At 59.2% G+C, this 19,094-nt stretch overlaps 1 protein-coding gene across 12 annotated transcripts; it reads right to left on the bottom strand.

Annotated features, from left to right (window-relative positions):
• Nucleotides 1-1,418: 1,418 nt before the first annotated feature.
• Nucleotides 1,419-17,335, bottom strand: LOC124971240 (uncharacterized). Of its 12 annotated transcripts, none has more exons than XR_007106296.1 (8): nucleotides 14,005-17,335; nucleotides 13,224-13,298; nucleotides 6,297-6,416; nucleotides 6,104-6,214; nucleotides 5,918-6,026; nucleotides 5,619-5,736; nucleotides 4,749-5,266; nucleotides 1,419-3,631 (listed from the first exon to the last, which is right to left on the bottom strand). XR_007106296.1 is itself a non-coding variant. In XM_047535035.1 (8 exons), exons 2-8 carry the CDS (start codon nucleotides 14,038-14,040, stop codon nucleotides 5,071-5,073), a joined length of 765 nt encoding a protein of 254 aa, XP_047390991.1. In that variant the 5' UTR covers nucleotides 14,041-14,210; nucleotides 14,543-17,335; the 3' UTR covers nucleotides 1,419-5,070. The 12 variants fall into 12 exon arrangements, 8 of the variants coding, with proteins under 8 accessions (XP_047390991.1, XP_047390993.1, XP_047390994.1 ...); XR_007106297.1 differs by having other exon boundaries at nucleotides 1,419-3,395; nucleotides 3,499-5,266; XR_007106298.1 differs by having other exon boundaries at nucleotides 1,419-2,913; nucleotides 3,454-5,266.
• Nucleotides 17,336-19,094: the final 1,759 nt, after the last annotated feature.

Genomic DNA, 19,094 nt, shown 5'->3' on the forward strand with positions numbered 1-19,094 from the left:
CCACTCACTTCTGCAAGCTTGGCGCGTCCAGCCTGGTACTGTGTGTTTTTATGTCCAGCTGGGATTTCCGGTGGTTCTGCGGCACCTGGCTGTGCTTCTCTGGGTCCCGGCGGCTCCCGGGGGCACTTCAGCTCTTTTGTTTACTGGAGGCTGCAGTCTGGGCTCCCACGCTGTGTGGGGAGCTGGTGGGGACGGCGGGGGCTTTTGCCTGTGCAGCTTGGTTCACCCGCACCCGCCCAGCCTGGCTCCCACCCCAGCAACCCAATCCCAGACCCCAGCGGGAGTCCCTAGCTGAGCGTGAGCCTTGAGTCACGTAGGTGAGCGTGGTGGCCTTGTCCTGGCAGAAGGGACTGTGACCCTAGGCATGCAGCCGAGTGGGGGGCCACTGGGCTGGGGTCTCTGCTTGGCAGTACACTGCATTGGTCAGTCACCTTCCTAGGGATGGCAAAATAGGTGGCTGACCTGGAAGAAAATGGACACTGCTGGCCTTCAGGAGCCCGCACTTCCTGATGGTCACGCTCTGGTGAAGTCCCCTGCGCTTAGAACAGGCCCGCCTTGTGGTCCAGCTAGGTTCTGCCGCAGCAGGTCACATGGCTCCACAGCCAGGGCACAAGGTGCAGCCGCTTCTGTGCTAATCTCAGGTCCCTGTGCCACATGGGGAGGACCCTCGGGAAGCTGTCCCACGGGGAGGCCACCTGGCCAGGAGCCAGGCCCCTGCCCACAGCCCAGGAGAGCACCGGCGTGGAAAGAGATGCTCCAGCACCCCACGGCCTCCACAGGAGGGCCCCAGGCCTGCCCAGCAAGTTGTTCCACATTGCTGACCACGCACCGAGAGAATCGAAGGCCATTGTGGGCGCGTCTGCATTTGGGGGCATTATTTTATACTGGGACACCTAGCTAATACAGGAGTACTTCTAAGTCACAGGGGACTGTCTTAGCTTTTTTGCTGCTGTGACTAGAACAATCTTAGAGGCAGACAAGTTAATTTGAGGGCTCACGTTTTCAGAGGTCTCAGTCCACAGACAGCCGGCTCCACTCCTTGAGGCTCCAAGTGAGGCTAAACATCATGGCAGAAGAGCGTGGCAGAGAGAAGCAGCTCACATGATGATCAGAAAGCAGACAAACTCCACTTGCCAGATACAAATAGATGCCCCAAAGCCACATCCCCAATTCCCACCTCCTCCAGCCACATCCTGTGTGCCTTCCGTTACCACTTCGTTAATCCCATTAGGATTAAATCACTGGTTGGGTTAAGACTCTCACAACCCAATCATTCCTCCTCTGAACCTGCCTGCATTGTTTCACACGTGAGCTTTTGGGGGACACTTCACATCCAAACCATGATGAGGACACAACCCAAGAACGTTATTCTGTTCACTGTGAATCAAAATGGCAAAGTAAAAGCTTTATTAGGGAACATCTATGATTTTGTTTCCACTTAAAAAAATCTTTTAGAACTCAGTTTTGGTCGCTGTCGTTAGCAGATGTAATGATTATCTGTCGTCTGTGGCTCTCCATTAATTCCCGTTACCCTGCAGCGGCCGGATTTTCCACTGGGGACTTGCCTGCCCCTTTTGCATGGAGTCTGGAGTGTGGGTCCCTGCAGGGCCTTGGGTGCAGGTGGGTGCACCTATTTGGGAGAAGATCGCAGGAGGCTCGGAGACGGGCAATCCTGAAGGCAGGGTCAGTCCCCTCCCCAGCGCAGTGCCCGGATGACCCCCATGGGCAGCGGCTCAGGAGCACTAAGGACCTTCTGAGAGACCACATGGGACACATTGAGACTTTCTTCCTGAGGTTCCCAGAAGCTGAGTAATTGATTTCCAAATCCTGGCTCTTGTTGGTTGAAAGTAGCTCCCTGAGCAGAGAGAGGAACAATTTGTGTAAGGAAACCTGGAGGCGATTTCCACGGCAGACCGAAGGACGCAGGTGGGTACCCAGAGCGTCCTGTGCAGAGGGTTTTCAAGGGTGACCTCTTCCCACTGGGAAAGGCAGGTCAGTCTCTCTCCACTCCAGTTGTGGGGAGAGGATGGGAAGAAGTCGGGGAGGGAGATTGGGCCTCAGCTGCAGTGACCAAGCCAGAGCAGGAGCTGGGCGTAAGTCCTTTGCGCTGGGGCCACAGACATCTGCGTGAGACCTTCTCACGTTCTGTTCTGTGCGGTAGGTTCCAACCTGCTTCCCTGGCCTTGGGAAGCCTCCTTGGGTCCTGTGCGTCTGACACCTCTTCCCCAGGCACCGTCCGAGCCTCCTGCACATACTGCTACAACTTGACTTTTCAGTGAGCTCCTCTTTGCTCAGGTTAGCCAGTTTGTTGGAAATGACGGTCTCACTGAAATCCACTGCTAAGTTCATGCAGTTCCACCCCGGGTCCCCGTGGGATGAGGTAGATTTAAGGACTTGCTAAACCGAGTCCAGAGGTCAAGCCCATGACTTTCAAGGAGGTCTTGAAAAAGAAATTCGAGGCCACAAAGATCTGTGACGGCACCAAGAGGGGCCTAGGGTTTACGGAACCGCCAGTTTGAAGATAAAGGTCTCTGGCGGCTCTAATTTGGTGGACAAAAATTTTATCCCCTGGTGCACATCAGCTGCTCACTGAGGCTGAGCTGACACCCTTCTGTGGACGCCGGCTCTCAGTCTCAAAGGTCAGTGTTCACAGCGCCTGTGTCGCCACCTGCTCGCTGGAGATGAGACGCGCCCGGGTGCGAGGTGGTATTTCAGCACACCTGCTGCGTGGATCTTTCTGGTTCCTGGCCCACCTGCCACCTCCACAGCTCACCAATGACTCAACATTTTCAAAATCCTTCAGCTCCTGACACAGGACGGATCCCAGCAGCCGAGCGAGCGCACTTCCAGCAGGAACACGGGCCCCCTCTGCGGGTGTAGACCAGGCACGGAGCTGCTGTGTCACTCCTGGTGCTGGGCAGAGCGGGGGTGGGCAACCGAACAGGTCCGTGAAGTGCTGAGTCTCGCGGAAGACTTGCGGGTGCACAGCGATCACGTGCGTGGGTTCAAGTCGGAGCCTGCGCTCACACGGGCTGGGGCCATTCCTGGCCTGTGATTTTCCAGCCCTGTGACTGATTTCTCTGAGGTTCTGGTGCGTCAGCCATAAGGGGCACTAATAATACCCGCTTCGTGGGATTCGTGGGCAGTTAAATGACATAGTGATGGCAGAGCAGAGACTAAGTGCTCAGTAAGGACAATGTCATGTACGTCAGCGACGGTCCCCGCAGGAAGCCAACGGGAGACCAGCTGGGGAGCTGGGCAGAGCCTCATAAAGGGAATGCTTATGTAGTGTGAGCAGGGGCAGGGACTCCAGAAGGGACAGTGCAGCTACCTAGTGTCACAACCACCTCTCGGTCACAAAGGCTGAGATGGGCAGCGGTCCCCAGAGCCAGGAGCTGGAGAGAGCCATGTCGACAGGGCTGTTGGAAGAGCTGTAAAAAGAGTGTCACCCACCTGCAGTGGCCCTCAGGGAGGAGCTGGGACATCACACCTGCCCACCTTCTCTTTCCTTCCTCAGCTGTCCTCTGTGGGTGCTTCCAGGTGGTCCAGTCCTGAGAACCCAGAGCACAAGGGAAGCCAGGAGGTGATGCAGGAGCGGGGCATCCTAGGTGTATCAGGCAGCTCTCTATTGCTGGGACCAAATACCTGAGATAAGTAGCTTATGGGGAGGAAGGTTTACTTGGGTTCAGAGGTCACATGTTGTCTGTGGTTGGCTGGGTGGCTTTGGGGCCTGTGGCAAGGCAGGCTGATATGGTGGGGAGCATGTGATGGGTAAAGCTGCTCGCTTCATGGCAACCAGGAAGCGGCCAGAGAGGGGAAGTGGCTGCTGGCCTGATGTCCTTCTGAGGGCATGGCCTCACTTTCTTCCACTAGGCCCTGCCTCCTACCGCCCCACCACCTCCCAGGGTCAGCTGGAGACCACACTCCCGCACAGCTGCAGATCCAAACTGCAGCCCTAGGGGCAAAGCCAGTGGAGAAGGGCTCAGGGGACCTGGAGGAGCCCACAGGAAGTGCCCAGGCTACGGTTACTGCTGGAGGGTCCGGAATCCCTAGAGGCGCTCACAGGATAGCCAGGGGCTTCCAGTGGACCCTTGAAAGGCCACAGAGTTAGTTTCTTCTGAAACGTCTGTATTACCCACAGGCTCCCTGTTGGGTTGAAATTGTTTCTGGGGTTCTTCTTCCAATCTCCACCCCGTTTGAGAGACAATGGGATAGCTTGAGGCAAACTCTTTGCTTGGGTCTTTCCAGAAGTTTCTAAATCCCAGTTGAATTGCCCTGGCTGACTGCCCACTGCCCCTGTTCAGCTGGAAAAACTGGGGTTCAAGGGCTGAAAGATCTGGCTCAAAACCATCAGCTATGAACCTACAAGCCAATGTGCATCTTCAAATTCACAATTCTTATATTTTGGAGAGGAAAGTCACTGCGTACACCCTACACTGCACCTCCACATTCATTTCTCTCCTTACCCGAACAAGCTGCCACAAGTAGCCACGAATGTCACAGCCGCACACGACACGGATGGACCATCCTGCAGGTCTAGAGGTCGGGAGGCCCTCGCCCAAGGTCGGGCAGTGTCTGTCCCCAGGTGTCTCCCACTCCACAGGGACCTGGGTCCTTGGCCTGTGCCCTGCCTCCGAGCAGAAGCACAGCACCTCCACACGCCCCTGGCTGACCTCTGCTCCCGTCCCCACGGTTCCTCCATCCCACCCTCTCTGACTCCGATCTCACGCCCTCCTGTTGGGACCCACCTGCTAATGCAGGGTCCCCTCTGCAGCTCGAGCTCCGACATGGAATCACACCTGCAAAGTCCCTTTGGCCGTGTAAGGTCACGTGTTCACAGGCTCCAGGGAGAAGCACACGGCATCTTCATGCACCCTACTCTGTCCACCGTGACCCCAGAGGGGCTGAGTCATCGGCCATTAATATTTCTGCAGCAAAACCTGTGAACGATTCCTGCTAAATGGGACGCACCAGGGACCAGGGACCAGGGACCAGCAAACTACCATGCAGCGGGGCGAGCAGCAACCCTGGGGTCCTGGGAGCCCCGCTTGGTCCACTCCTCGGGGCACCTTACTGCTGAGTGGGGTTGGGTGGTGTGGCAAAGACCTGGTGGCTCTCAAGGCCTGCATCACCTACCATCTGGCCCTGGGCAAAAGGACCACTGCCAACTTCCAGCATATCTCTCCAGATAGCGCAGGCTGCTTCTGCTGGCAGGTGAGGTTTCTGTACACCTGCCAAAAGCCTTTTGGTCTTCAAAGTGGTTGAACTTTGGAAGCACAAGCAATGGAAGGAGGACTCCTCATTTGTCACAGAGCAGGGGACCCACCCAGATCACTGCAAAGCCCACATTCTCCATGAGAACAGCCCACAACCCCACCTCCTTAGGAGTAAGGCATGTCTTTACTTGACCCATTTTAGAATCTCTGGCACCAGAAGCTTAGAGCAGCTGTGACACCGGGCCTCATCCAATCCCCAGGCCTGAGGACGGTGGTCTGCAGCAGGTCAGACCAGGGGTGTGTTATGCAGAGCAGAGTTTTAATCCCCTGCACCCAAAACCCTTTGGCTAGGAGCTGATGCTCTATGATTAGCCACAGTCACCCGGGTCCCTGCTTCCTTACCGTCTCACCCAACCTCCTTCACACATTCGTATTCCCCGCCTGGCCTCTGAAGGCGTCTGAGACTTGATAGCTGACTCATCAGTAGGCCGTGGAGGAAAACCGCGAGGCCCAGCGAAGGCTGTCAGAAAACAAGGGGCCAGGCTGGGACCAGAACCCAGGTCTCCCGCCCTCTCCTTGAGTATTCCTTGCTCCCTCCTCAGGTACCGTCTTGGCTTGGGCCGGTTCTGACTCACGAGCAGCCTTCCCTGGCTCCTTCTCCCAGCCCACGAGGCCTCCCCCGCAGGTCTCGGGTAAATCACCTCTCCGAGCAATCTGCCCCTTTAGATGTTCAGCCGTGGCCCCAGATGTTGTAATCTCGCTTGGCTCCCTGCGATGCTCTGCAGAGGCTTCCTTGGCGGTCCTCCAAATCTGGGGCCGGGGACATGTTATCACGTGGATTTAAGGTCACGCCCGATGAGTGCTTTGGAGAGGTTATTACTGCTCACCTTTCCTCCAGCTGGGGATGAACCGCAGCCACGGAAGAAGGTGCCTGGATCTTGGCCGACCAGCTCCGGTGAGGTTCTGGGGTCCAGTGGTTGGAAGAGGGACTTTTGGCTCTGGGATGATAGAATATGATGTCATCCTCCCTGAGGCCCCTCCTCAGAGAATTCCAGAGGAAAGGAAAAGGAAAACATCCACCTTCGTTACAAATGATGTAAAATCTCTTCCAGCTGTTGGACTGTTGTGAGTGCCATAAAGTTCCCCTGAGCAGCTGCCTTTGCTCTGGTTCGAGCTGAGCTGACCCCAACCATAAAGGATCTGCAGAAGGGATACAAATCACTCTGCAATTAGCGTCTTCACCACAGGTTCAGGGATAGGGGCCAAGAACACGCGGGTCTGCGCCACTGCACCTTCCTTCTGAAAGAAATTGCAGAGAGCTGGAAGTTTCTGGAAGCCCAGAACCTGCTTTTTTGTTTGTTTTTGCATTTGAATGCTGTTGCCATGTTTGTCACTGCTTGGTTCCCGTAACAAGTGCATGGTCATCGGTCAAGACCACCAGTGTGCCTGGAAGGGGTTGGGCCCAGGAGGGAAAACCTCACCCACAGTTCCATCACCTAACCCTCCAGCCATTCCAACAGTCGCATCACGTGAGTGGAGTCAGAGGGCTTCTTGGCAGATTCACCCGAGCCGCTCCTTCCCTCCCGCCATATTGCTTCCGGCTTCTCTGGTTAGAGGTTTTCAAGGAACCACTGACTGGTATTCAATCTTGTTGAAATGTGGAGGTTTGTATATTGAGTTAAACAGCATCTAACACACTGTCTTTCTTCTTTGGAGACATACTCAGATGTGTTTTCACAGGCCAAGGTTGAGGGAGTCCAATCACGTCCCTGGTACCTCAACTCTTTCATCCAGGTGTTTTAGTTAGCTTTTGTGTTGCTGTAACCAAAAGACCTGATGAGAACAATTTAGAGGAGGGAAACCTGATTTGACTTCAGAGGTTCAGTCCATGGTTATCTGATTCCATGGCTCTGGGCCTGAGGTGAAGCACAACATCATGGCGGAAAGGCACGGAGGAGCAGCTCAGGACATGGCCACCAGGAAGCAGAGGGAGGCTCGGCTCACCTGGGACAAAGCATAAACCCCCAAATCATGCCCCCAGCAACCTGTCTCCTCCAGCCACACCCCACCTGACCAGTTACCAGCCGGTTAGTCCACATCGGTAGATTAACGCACTGAAGAGTTTACCATTTCACCCCTGAACATCGCTGCATTGTTTCACACACAAGCTTTTCGGGGACACTTCATATCTAAACCTCAACACAGGGATACCCATGTTGGTGGGAATTCCACTGTGTCAGCCTTTGTCTGGGTTGGCCCAAGGCCTCTGTGAGGCCTTACTGCATAGTGTTGATTTCTGCGTTCTTTAACTGTGTTGGCATCCAACAAGGTCTGCGAAGTTCTGTGAGGAGGGTCTTGTCCCTGCAGCCACTCTCCCTAGGTAGGTGAGCCCAGGAAGGTGACTCTGTCTCTCCGCCTGCAGTTCTACCGTCTGAGCTGGGCTGCAGTGGGTCAGCACAGCCCCAGGGCCAGGTAGGGACTGGAGGGAGTTTGGGGCCTAGAAATGTCCACCACGGTGCCTCAGTGATGATGCTGAGTCCTTGGGTGAGATTGCCACATGCGTCACAGGCTGCTCAGCAGCCCTGGCCTGCCCAAGGCCAGCTCAGCCCCCAGTCACCAGAACAACCATAAATACCTGTGTGTGCTTCCTGGCCGCCCTGGGGGTAGCCAGCCCTGCCCCTAGTGGCCACCAGTGGGGACCCGCAGGTCTGAGATTCAGCCACCCCTCTGCATTATAGCCATTAAACCTTGTCCAGCGGTCAGAGCTGACCCAGCCTGGGACAGCATGCCACTCCTTGGGCAGCTGTTGAGAAGTGTCCTGGTGGTGTAGGACTTCAGAGAAGTCAAGAGTAGGAAGTGAGAGGTCTGAGCTCCGGGCACCACAGGGACAGGGGGTTCCAGCCAGCATGGAACCTTGAGAAATCATGTGATCAAATTCCTACCTCCAGACAAAAGACACCAGACTTCCAGAGGGGCCACCGCTCTCCCTGGCTGACCCTCTCCCGTCTGTCTCCGCCCTGCTCTCAAACACGCCTCCTGATTAGTCTTGCTGCCATTCACACCAGTTTCCACTTGGCCTCCGTCCCCAGAGACAATGCCGCACACGTGGCGTGCAGGGGAAGCGCGGGGCTGCGGGGGGTTCCAGTCTTACCTCTGTCTCCTTGGTTAGGTGATTATTAGCAGGAGCCAAAAGCAATCTTTTTTTTTTGGTCTAAAAAAACAGGGGCAGCAATAACAATTCCTACGTCTGCAGACCGTGGGGGAGAAGCGGAACCCCTGGGCCTTGCGAGGTGAAAGAGCAACCCCGTCTACAGGTCGCCTGGCGCAGCGCATTCCTCGGCTTTACCCTAGAGAACAGAGATGGGGTGCCTCTGGGGACTGACCCGTAGAGGTGGACTCTTCAGGACTGTCCCATGGACACAGTCCCGTGGCTGCCCAGCGTGGAGTGAGCTGGAAGAGCGACACCCACTGTCCAGGGCCAGTGCTGAGCCTCAGACTGTTCAGGGCTCCCCAGGGTGACCTCTCGGCTGGTCCCATGAGGCTGCAGCGGCAGGGAAGGCCCCCACCGAGTCCCGCCAGGCCCTCCGAGACATCTCGGCAGGCACATGACTTGTGGGTTGCTGGCGCTGCTGGTGTGGTCAGAACACAGTGGCCAGGCGGCCCAGGCGGAGCAGGTGCTGGTGAGGGGCAGGCCCCTGGCTAGCGCCAGTGGGCGTGGCTGCTCCTGTGCGCACGGCCCTATCCTCCTGTGGCGAGCCTGTCGCGAGCTCCTAACTAGGACAACGGCGGCCAAGCCGGTCAGCCGCTCAGACACCTGGTGTTTCAGGACTCGCCCGGGTGGGTCGTGGCCCCAGGGCGGGATCTGCACCACCAGCCTAGAGGTGGACAGGCCGCCAGGTGGGTGTGCGCATCGCGCTGCGGCGTCTGTACGTCCATCACCTGCCCCGCCCCCCGGAGCGACCTTGGAAATGAGGCAGCTAGTGGCTCAGAGGGAGATCAGACCCGCTCGGTGGCCTGCTGGTGTCCACTCCCGAGGCTGGGTGGGATGGGGAGTGGAAGGTGGGCAGTGCCGGTGGGCCTGGCTTCTCTCCAAAGAGCATTCGCCAGGGAAGTCACCTGGTCTCCATTTCCACTGGGGTCATCCTCCCCCGCAGCCCTCCAGCTGGACACACGCGCAGGCTCTTGGCCAGAGGGCGTCACTGGTAAGCTTGGAGTTCAAGCAGGCGCAAATGACCGCCAGGCAGCCTCACACTTGCAGGGAAACCGGCGGGGCCCACGGGCTGCTCCCCTCTGTCCTCTGCTGTCCAGAGTCATCGAGTAGCAAGATCCCCCCAGCAGGGCCACCTGCACGTCCTCTCCCCGCCTCAGCTGTAGTCCCAAGCTCTCAGCCCTCTGACCTTGGTGGTCACCAGGCCGCCCTCTCTGACCTTTCTATTGCCCTTTGGTGGAGCCTGGTCCCTTTGGCAGTAAGTCCTGAGCTTTCAATTCTGCAAATAGCTCAACAAAATGGGCACAGGGACATTAAACTAGGTAGGAAGATACAACCTGGAGGTCCGTCTGACTCTGGGTCACGTTCCGTGATTGCGTCACACGTTTCCACCGACTGTGTAATACATCCTCTATTTACGTCTTTACAGTGCTGCATTCCTGGGACCGTGGACAAGGTGGCTAGAGTGGGGTGTGCAGCCCCGTGCATGGATCCCCACCCCGCCCCGTCCCATGCCTTCCTGCCCTCCCTTCGTGCTTCACAAAAAGCAGGCGCAAATGACCGCCACCCTGCCGCAAAGGGCAGAGGGAGGCTTTTCTGTGGCTCTCGGTGAGGCGTCCTCCAGAGGGGAGAGGTGAGGTCCACCAGCAGGCACTGCGTAGGTGCAGCCGGCTGCTCACCATGGAAGTCACTTTCTTTTAAGACCCCTCAACCCAAAGACGGTCTCTGCCTTCCTGTCGCTTTGGTGACACGGGAGGGCTTCATGAAGAACCTTAGAGACCCCTTACACAGACCTGAGGAAAGACCTCACTTCCCCCGCTGTGACGTGCGTGGAGAGATAGAAACTCAGTAGGCTGAGCGCGTCCTGAGACTAGGACCTTCCTCGGTTTGTTTTTGGGTTTTCCTGTTTTGGTACCGTGCTTCACTCCCGAGCCACATCCCCAGCCCTCTCTTCTTCTATGTTTCGAGTCAGGGTCTTGCTAGGGTGCTCGGTGCCTCACTAGGTTGCTGAGACTGGCCTTGAATTTGTGATCTTCCTGCCCCAGGCTCTGGAGTGCTGGGATTCCAGGCGTGCACCTGGCTATTTGGGGGTCTCAGGCAGAAGGTGGCATTTGCGGAACAGAGCAAATGGAGGGGGGTCGGCGTGGGGTGTTCTGGGGCAGGAGGAAAGGAGGAGGAAGTGGAGCTGACATTTATTGCAAAGTCCCCCACTGGGGCAGTGTTTTACGTCCTGCGATGTCCTTTGATTTGCACAGTAGTTCTATGAAGAAAGAGCAGCCCCCTTTTACCAGGGGGGAAACAGACCCAGAGAGGGTGAATCAGTCACCTAGGGCCACACAGCTCGTCGGCAGCGGTAGCATCTGAACTCGGGCTTACCACTGACTTCCCATGAAGCTAGATCACCCGTCTTGCTTCAGCCCAAAGGGGTCTGCTCTCCCCTGTTCCCAAAGGGTGCTTTTTAGAAAAAAATAAAAGAAAATCTCTGCTGAACATCCCTTGATCAGTTCTCAAGAAACTAAATGTCAAAGCTCAGGCTTGGTCAGGCTGCAGGACTTGGGGAGGCTGGCAGTGCACGGGTTTAACGCTTCCATCGTGTCTGGAGTCACGCTCTGGCGCGAGGTCCCTCTCAGGAACCTCCTAGGACCAGGTCCTGAGTCCCAGCCGCGTGGGCCTGCGTTTTGCCGTTAGAGTCCTGTTAGTTTCCATTACAGAGAATATTCGGGGGGTTGAACTATTTCTAACAAGAAACACTTATCAGTTTTTTAAGGGGACTTGATTTTTTGTTTAATACTGACATATATTTGGGGATTTAATTGCTGTAATTAGATGGAAATAAGACCACATGGGTTATATGTTACCCGTCGCCAACTTCTCAACACTTAAACAATCTGTCTCCTTTCAAAGTGACAGTTGGCAGGAAATCTTGGGCATATGAGCACCCTGGCTGTTTTCAGACATTGAGGACCAGCTCTCGGATGGTCCCGAGGCTCCTGTCTAGCTGCCGCTGTGCGTCTGGCCTGCGGCTCTGCTCAGCCCACCATCCCGGGGCATAGACTCAGCAGGGTGTGTGCACCGGGACTGAACTCGAAGCTCCTCTAGCGCCCTGGGTGGCTCAGGTCTGCTCTTTCCCGGAGCAGAGAATCCATCAGCCGGGAGAGGCAGCGAGGCCTGCGAGGCCCAGGAACCAACTCGATTTCCTAGCAACCGAGGGAAACCATTTCTCCTCTGTCAGGGGAGCGCTCAGATTTATGTCAGCTACAAGCGCCCGTTATCACCGTAATAAACCATATATTTGCAGGCGGTATTTACAGCCGGCTAATCGCGGCACTCCATCCTGCCAGCCCCCGAGCTGGCGAGCTTCCCACTCGGAGCCCCCCAAAATACGAGGAGCTGGGAGCCGAGCACTAATTTAGCGAACAGCGGTGCCTGACAAAGCGCGAGCCGCCTCATTACCGGGGAAGATTACTGATTCCATTAATTGAATGGCCGTAAAACTCAGGGAAAGTCAGATGGTAGTAAAGTCCATTCTCAATTCACGAGGCTATTAAAAGTATTTCCGGCTATAAAATAAACAGACAGAAAGCATACTAAACAGCCTGATATGGAAACATAAAAAGAGAAGGGAGAAGCTTGTCGCAGCAATTAGCGGCCGTGATTAGCTGCGTCCAGGCCCCCACGGTGGAAATCGAAGATTAATTTATGGCTGGCCTGGCCAACGGGCTGGAGGGACTCCCGTCCTACAGGTGAGCTGGGCCTGGGCGTCTGTCGCTGCGGTCACCTCCAGCCCCGGCCGGCTTCCTGCGTCCTCGGACGGCTCTTTCCGCTGCCTGGGACTGCAAGCAGCTCCGTGGATTCAGTTCCTCACTCACAGCCTCAGTTTCCCCTGGAAATGGGTTGGCCTGGGGGTCATGGGCGTGGTTCCCTACGAGAGCCTGTTCCAGCCTCACCCCAGCCAACCTGGGCCCTCGCTGACCCCTAAGTACAGTTGACCTGTTCACGCGCCCCACGCTTTACCTGGTGCGTTTCTCCCCAACCTGGGAAGCCTCCCGTGGTTTCCTGTTCCAGAAAGTTCTCTCGAGCAGCACCATGCCCACACGGCTAACCGCCATGCATCCTCTCTACCTCGCCAGCGCCAGCTGAAAAGCCCCGGGCTCCCAGAGGTGCAGGGAGCCTCTCCCGAGGCAGAAGTCTGGAACATTCATTTACAAGAGAGATCATTTCCCCTCTTTTGTTTGGAAAGGGGGAGGAGGGGTAGGAGGCCAGGCAGGGGAATTAAAGTCTCTGCCCAGGGAGGAGAGAAAAGGCAACCGGGCGTGGCACACGGCGCCCAGGTAGAAAGGGACCCTGAGTGAACTTGGCCTGGTGTTCAGTCCCATCATGGCTCAGCTGGGTGTCACTGAGCAAATTACTTCACCTCTCTGATCCTCTTCCATAAAATGGGTCTAACACCACCACCTACCTTTGCTGGTGAAATTTCACTGAGTTCATGGTTTAAATGCACCAAAGTGCTGGCTCTGGCTGCTCGTGTAGCCAAGGCACCCACTGTCCTGCTGGGGATCTGGCCCAGGCCAGTGGGGGTGCCAGTGTGCTCTCTCTACCGCTCCCACACTCCCGTCGGCTCGGCAGAGCGGGGTCAGACAGGAAGTTTAGGACAGAGCTGGGCGATCTCGAGTTCTGACCCGATGCCACCGCCAAGGCCTTTAGACCTCAGCTCGTCTCCGCTGCCCCCAGCCTCAGTTTCCTCGACTGACTGCACCAGGCTGAACCAGGATCTGTGGCGTCCACCACGCTCTGCTTACCTCGAGTGCCACAGAATCCACTTGCCATTGGAGCCCCCTTGCTGGGCACCTGGACTCTCGAGATTGGAAAGAAGCCTGGGAAGGAAGGAAGGAGAGTTGCCAGGGCAAAACCCCCTGAGGCTGGAGTCCAGCATCCCCGGCTGCCCCCAGCGTGGCATCCCTGCCTCTGGGCACGGAGCCCTGGGGGCCTGGCTTCAGAGCCCGCACTGCCTTAGACGGTCAGCCCCAGACCCTGCGTGAGCCCCAGGTCTGAGTTCTGAAAAGCATCATGCTGCAGCAGTGTGTGTGTGCGCGTGTGAATGTACGTGTGTGTGTGTGCATGTGCGTGTGTGCACACGTGTGTGTGCACATGTGTATGCACGTGAGTGCGCCCATGTGTGCATATGTGAGCATGTGGGTGTGTGCGCCTGTGTGTGTATGCACGTGTGCGGGCGTGCATATGCGTGTGCGTGCATGTGCGTGTGTGTGCATATGCACACACGCATCGTGTTCAGGACACGCCCCCTGGAAATGGCATCTTGCTTTATGGAGTATTTCAAGCTTGAGGAATTTAAGAGACCATCTGCGCAGGAAGGACCCTGGCGTCCCCAGAACCAGGTCATAAGACCCTTGGGGGAGAGGTGCCCTCCCACACCCAGAGGAAGGGAGCTCCGTCCTCCAGAGACAGGGACCCCAGCAGGAATGTGAGGGGAGACGCCTGCTGAGCCCGGCTGGCTCTTCGTAGCTCAAGGCCTCTGTCCTCTGACGCCGTCCCACCAATGTCCACTCCTGACAAACCTACCTGGAAACAGATCCGGCCATGCCTTTGGGCCTCCATTTCCTCCTGGAGGTCAGTGTCCCCAACGCTTCCATGAAGGACAGGTGGGTGCTTCCCCCTGAACCTGTCTGTCCAGGGAAGCGTCCCCTCCCCTAGCAGCTCCACCGTTCCTTCCTTTTGCCTGTTGGGTGCCCCTGAAGGAGACTCCAGAGTGGGGTCAGAGGGTTCTCCTGGGAGGTGCAGAGGGAGGGGAGGGAAGGAAGTCCCACTGGTGGAGGGAGAGTGACAGAGTGGTCCCAAGGAGGGCCAGCACACAGCAGGGGGGCCTTTGCCGGGAACACCCTGGGCCCCAGCAAGGCGGGGATCAGCCTGTGTGTCCTGCGCCCGTCGGTCCCGGGAGCAGCCCTGAAGGGGGGCATGACCTTGGCCGGGAGGCGGGTGTTACCGGGACAACCCCTCAGCACACTGGCCGCCAGGGCCAGGGCTGGCCCCCCGCAGTGCCCTCAGCAGCAGGGCCTCCCTGCCCGCGCCCGAGGTCCCCGCGGTGCCCCCCGTCCCACACCTCCTCATTCCTAGCCATGCTTGGGAAACAGGCCTCTCCAGTTTTAGAGGTGCCATGGGGAGGAGGCCTTCGCCTCATGGACAAGGGCCAGGTCGGAGAGTCCGGCTGGGCCCAGGTGGCCATGGGGTGGTCCTGTCCCGGGGCACGCCAGCTCTCCGTTGCGTGGGTCGCTGTCCTCCGGGTCGACGGCGTCTCTGGTTTCCCTAAGGCCCTTCAGCAGAGCTGGTGTGTTGGGCGTCCCCCATCTCTGCCCCAGCGATGCTCAGCAGCCCGGTCAAGAGCCGACCGTCCAAGAAGGCCAGCGAGCAGGTCAGTCCCCCAACTCCAGTGACACCCAGGGCTTATTCTGCCAGAAACAAGGCTGTGTGCCTGAAAGTGGCCTGCTGACCAGCTTCGTGAACGTTGGCCGTGGCCTCGTGGGTGTGCCGATGGACCCACGGCCCGAGACGGGTCACCCGGTCTCCGGAGGGGAACGTAGGAGCAGCTGCAGATTCAGCCTACGAACGTCTTCCGTCCGGGTGGCTTTGTTCCCCGGGACGAGCGCTTCGTGCAGAGGGGTGGCCGCGAGGACACGGGCGTCCGAGCTGCCTGTGTGAGGAGCCCAGCTCGCTCCCGGGTGTGCTGCAGGAACACGCCCGTGGGGGGCCGCCCCAGCGCCTCCACTGCAGCGACCCCTTTGTGGGTGCCACAGAGGACCCTGGGCCTGTCCTTCCTCCGCACTGCCGTGGGTGGGTGTGCGGCTGGCGCCGTGCCCACTGTTGGGTGTGGGGACTTCATTCGAGGCTCCCCGCAGCCCCGTGAGGTCGACGCTGTTGCTTACAACCACGCAGGTCTTGGGCACCTTTGGCCAGTCCTCACCTCGGCCTCTGAAGCTGGAATCCTGAGTTGGTGAATCAGAACAGAGCTCACCAGGTGGTTCGAAGACTCCACACGCTATTCTGTGTCATTTAGAATGGCATCGGGCATACAGCAGGTGCTCAAACATGCAGCTGCTGCTTATTATGGACAATTCCCAGAGTCCCCTCGGCTGAGTCCAGGTCCACTGTGAGAGCCCAGAGTCCCCAGCTCCGGACTCCCCCTGGCTGCACCTTGCTGGTTATTTCAGGCACATAACTCGTTTCTTCGCTTAATGTATCTTTAGCAAATATCGGCTGAACACGCATTATGTGGAACACACGGTGCCCCGGAGGTTCTGGGTAGGAGGAAGTGGCTGTCTCCAGGACAGGAGGCGTGTCCACACACGGCTGCTGTCAAAGGCCAACCACAGGGGGCACCTGGACTGTGGGTCAGCGTGACCCCGAGCCAGGGAGGGTGGAGACCTTTGGAATCTGGGGCGCTCCAGCTGGGGTTGGAATCCGGGGTGCTCTGGCTGGGGTTGGAATCCGGGGCGCTCTGGCTGGGGTTGGAATCCGGGGTGCTCTGGCTGGGGTTGGAATCCGGGGCGCTCTGGCTGGGGTTGGAATCCGGGGTGCTCCGGCTGGGGTTGGAATCTGGGGCGCTCCGGCTGGGGTTGGAATCCGGGGCGCTCCGGCTGGGGTTGGAATCCGGGGTGCTCCGGCTGGGGTTGGAATCTGGGGTGCTCCGGCTGGGGTTGGAATCCGGGGCGCTCCGGCTGGGGTTGGAATCCGGGGCGCTCCGGCTGGGGTTGGAATCTGGGGCGCTCCGGCTGGGGTTGGAATCCGGGGCGCTCCGGCTGGGGTTGGAATCTGGGGCGCTCCGGCTGGGGTTGGAATCTGGGGTGCTCCGGCTGGGGTTGGAATCTGGGGTGCTCTGGCTGGGGTTGGAATCCGGGGCGCTCCGGCTGGGGTTGGAATCCGGGGCGCTCCGGCTGGGGTTGGAATCTGGGGCGCTCCGGCTGGGGTTGGAATCCGGGGTGCTCCAGCTGGGGTTGGAATCCGGGGCGCTCTGGCTGGGGTTGGAATCCGGGGTGCTCTGGCTGGGGTTGGAATCTGGGGCGCTCCGGCTGGGTTTTGAAAGCTGGGGGCAGTTTCCACAGAGGCGCTGGAGGGATGGAAAAAGTCACAGCGGGTGCTGGAGGCCGGGCACCCCCCGTGGTCTGTTGACCCTCCGCCTCTCAGTGCCCGGGGACAGCACTGGCCCTCCTGGTCTGATCAGGACGGTGGCTATAACCAATACCCGCTGGTGAGCCCACGTGCCAGGAGCTGGGGCGGTGGCTTCGTGCGCTGACTTAGCCGGTCCTCCGCGCCGGGTCAACGTCCACTTACGGGAAAGGGAGCCAGGGTCCTGCTCTTCAGATCCCGGGGACGGGGCAGCAGGGTTCTCGGGGTACCTCTCCAGAGCGGCTCTTGGCGGGTACCTAGGGGGACGTGCGGCGAGGGTCCTGCGGAGGGCAGGCTGCAGGGGCCAGCTGCTGAGCCCCTAGAGGGGCCTCCAAGGTGGGAGGCCCTGGAAGTTGCTGGTCACCATGGCGACGCCCCCACCTCCCCAGCCTGGCCAGCCCAGGCTCACCCTCTGCGGCAAGGCCCCCTGCAGGCTCCGCCTTGGGCTGAGCGTGTCCGCGGCCGTGGCGGCTGTGGCGGCTGTGGTGGCGAGGTTCTGCGCTCGGGACGGCAGGTAGGGAGCGTGTTCTGAGGCAGGGCACTCCCGGTCCCAGGAGACAAGCCCAGAGCTCCAAGCAGTGCCCACGTTGGTCGGGTGCAGACCACACCCGGCGGGCTCTTCCTGCTGGCTTCTCCCTCCAGGCAGCTGCTAAGGGGGCAGGGGACCCGCCTGCCATTGTCCTCCCCCAGCTGAGCAGAGCCGGAGGAGACCTCTGGGGCAAGGCTCAGCCGGGAGCCTCCTGGTGCCCCTGAGCAGCCCACAGTGGGGACCAGAGCTGCCCGCTGACCTGTTGTCCTTGGCCTGCCTGGTGTTTTTAAAATGTTTTAAAATAGATGCTGACGTTTCGGGAGGGGGAAGAGCGAGCACGCGGTTCTACATTCCTGAGAGACGGGAGCTCGGAGCCCAGCCCACCATCAGGAGAGCCCGGCAGGGCCGCCCTGGGAGGGGTGGCCAGAGTCCCCGCTCCTCTGTGGCCCCCGTTGCCCCGCAGCCTTGGGGCTCGTGACCCCAGGGGACAGGACGCCCTTCGTCTGTGGGTGGCCCAACCCCAAGCTGGTGCTGAGGGGGCAGGGGTGCCCTTCGGGCAGGAGGAAGGGAGCAGACTGAGGCCAGGGAGCCCCGAGGGGCACCCAGGAGCGGGTTTAATGGCAGATTAAGTCGCCCATTAGGAAGCCATTAGGACTCAGCTGAGGCAGGGCTGGCTGGAGTCGCCTCGCCTCGGAGGCAGGTTCCTGGAGCTCCAGCAACTCAATTCTCCCCGTTTCCTTCACCCGCCAGGCAGATGAGAGCGGCAGTGAATCTCCCTCCGTGCCGGCTCATCATGGAGGACCTGAGGAGGAGTCAGAGGAGGCAGGAGCGAGGCGCCACGAGCGGGCAGGACGTCACGCGTGATGCAGAACAGGCTCCGGGGCGCTGGAGACCCAGGCTGGCCGGAGCCTGACTTGGGGATCCCAAACCGGAAAGCCGCCAGCAGGCCCGCTGCTCGGCTTTGGGGCATAAAGTGGGAGTGGGGGCAGAGAACTTCCTGAGGCAGTGCCCCCGAGGGCCGTCGGGGGTCAGAATGTGCCTAAACCTTGGCTCTGAATTTGGGCTGTGTGACGTCGGGTCAGTTTTTTGACCTCTCTGAATCCTGTTTTGCTCGGCCGCTGAATGAGGTACTCCTCACACGTGCCAAGGGTGGTGCCGGAACCCAGAGCAGGTTCCCACCCGGGGACGCTTCTTCTGTGTCGCTGTGAGTGATCAGAGGGGACCGTCCCCGGGAGGGTTAGGTTTCAGTCCCCTCTAACTCTGGAGGCAGTTGAGGGCGGATGACCAGGGAAACTTCCCCATACAGGGTCCTGAGTGTCCTGACTCTGGAAAGCGGTTGTGGGACGGGGTCTGCTGGGGGCCTCCAGGCACAGGTGGGCCTGCTGGGTGGCCCAGGAGGGGTCAGCTGCGGCACGGGCACCGGGCCCTGGCGGTGCTTGCTGGGGGAGGTCCAGCCTCTGCCCTCTGCGCCCTCGGGGCCCGGGGCCTCCCAGGGTGCTCCTGTGGGCTCCCTGAGGCGCGGCTTCAGATAAGGCCCAGGGCCGCATGTTTCCTGGGGCGGTGGTGGTGACCCCCAGGGTGCCCAGGCCCTGTCCCTCCTCAGGCCTCAACTCCTCAGGCTCCGCTCCTGGGCCACCGGGGTGGGGTCCACCTCTGCCCCTGCTCCCAGAGACCCAGGAGGACAGGGCACACAGGCTGGGCCCTGCAGCCCCCGGGGACAGGCCTGGAAGGACTCCTCCAGGGCACCTCCGCTCAGGGTGCGTTGCCCACCTGGAGATGGCGTGGGGCTTCTGAGGAAGCTCTCCACTGGGAGGCACTCAGTGGCCAGTTCCTGGGCCCCTGGCACCAGAGCTGCCCCTCAGGGCCTGGACGGAGCCGAGCGTGGTGCGCTGGAGGCGGGATGCGGCGGAGCTGCCGAGGGGCGTCCCCGCCAGTGTGCCCCGTCTCAGGCAGGCCGGGAGGA

Source organism: Sciurus carolinensis, chromosome 19 (genome assembly GCF_902686445.1).
Source record: "Sciurus carolinensis chromosome 19, mSciCar1.2, whole genome shotgun sequence".
Classification (NCBI taxonomy): Eukaryota; Metazoa; Chordata; class Mammalia; order Rodentia; family Sciuridae; genus Sciurus; species Sciurus carolinensis.

Coding starts and splice junctions, on each gene's coding strand:
- LOC124971240 (XM_047535035.1), bottom strand. CDS start 14,040: ATGGAGGCCCAAAGGCATGGCCGGATCTGTTTCCAG. Junction 6,027..6,103: donor CATCCCCAGCTGGAGGAAAG/GTGAGCAGTAAT, acceptor CCCCGGCCCCAG/ATTTGGAGGACCGCCAAGGA. Junction 5,267..5,618: donor GAAGGAGGTTGGGTGAGACG/GTAAGGAAGCAG, acceptor GTGCTTCCAAAG/TTCAACCACTTTGAAGACCA.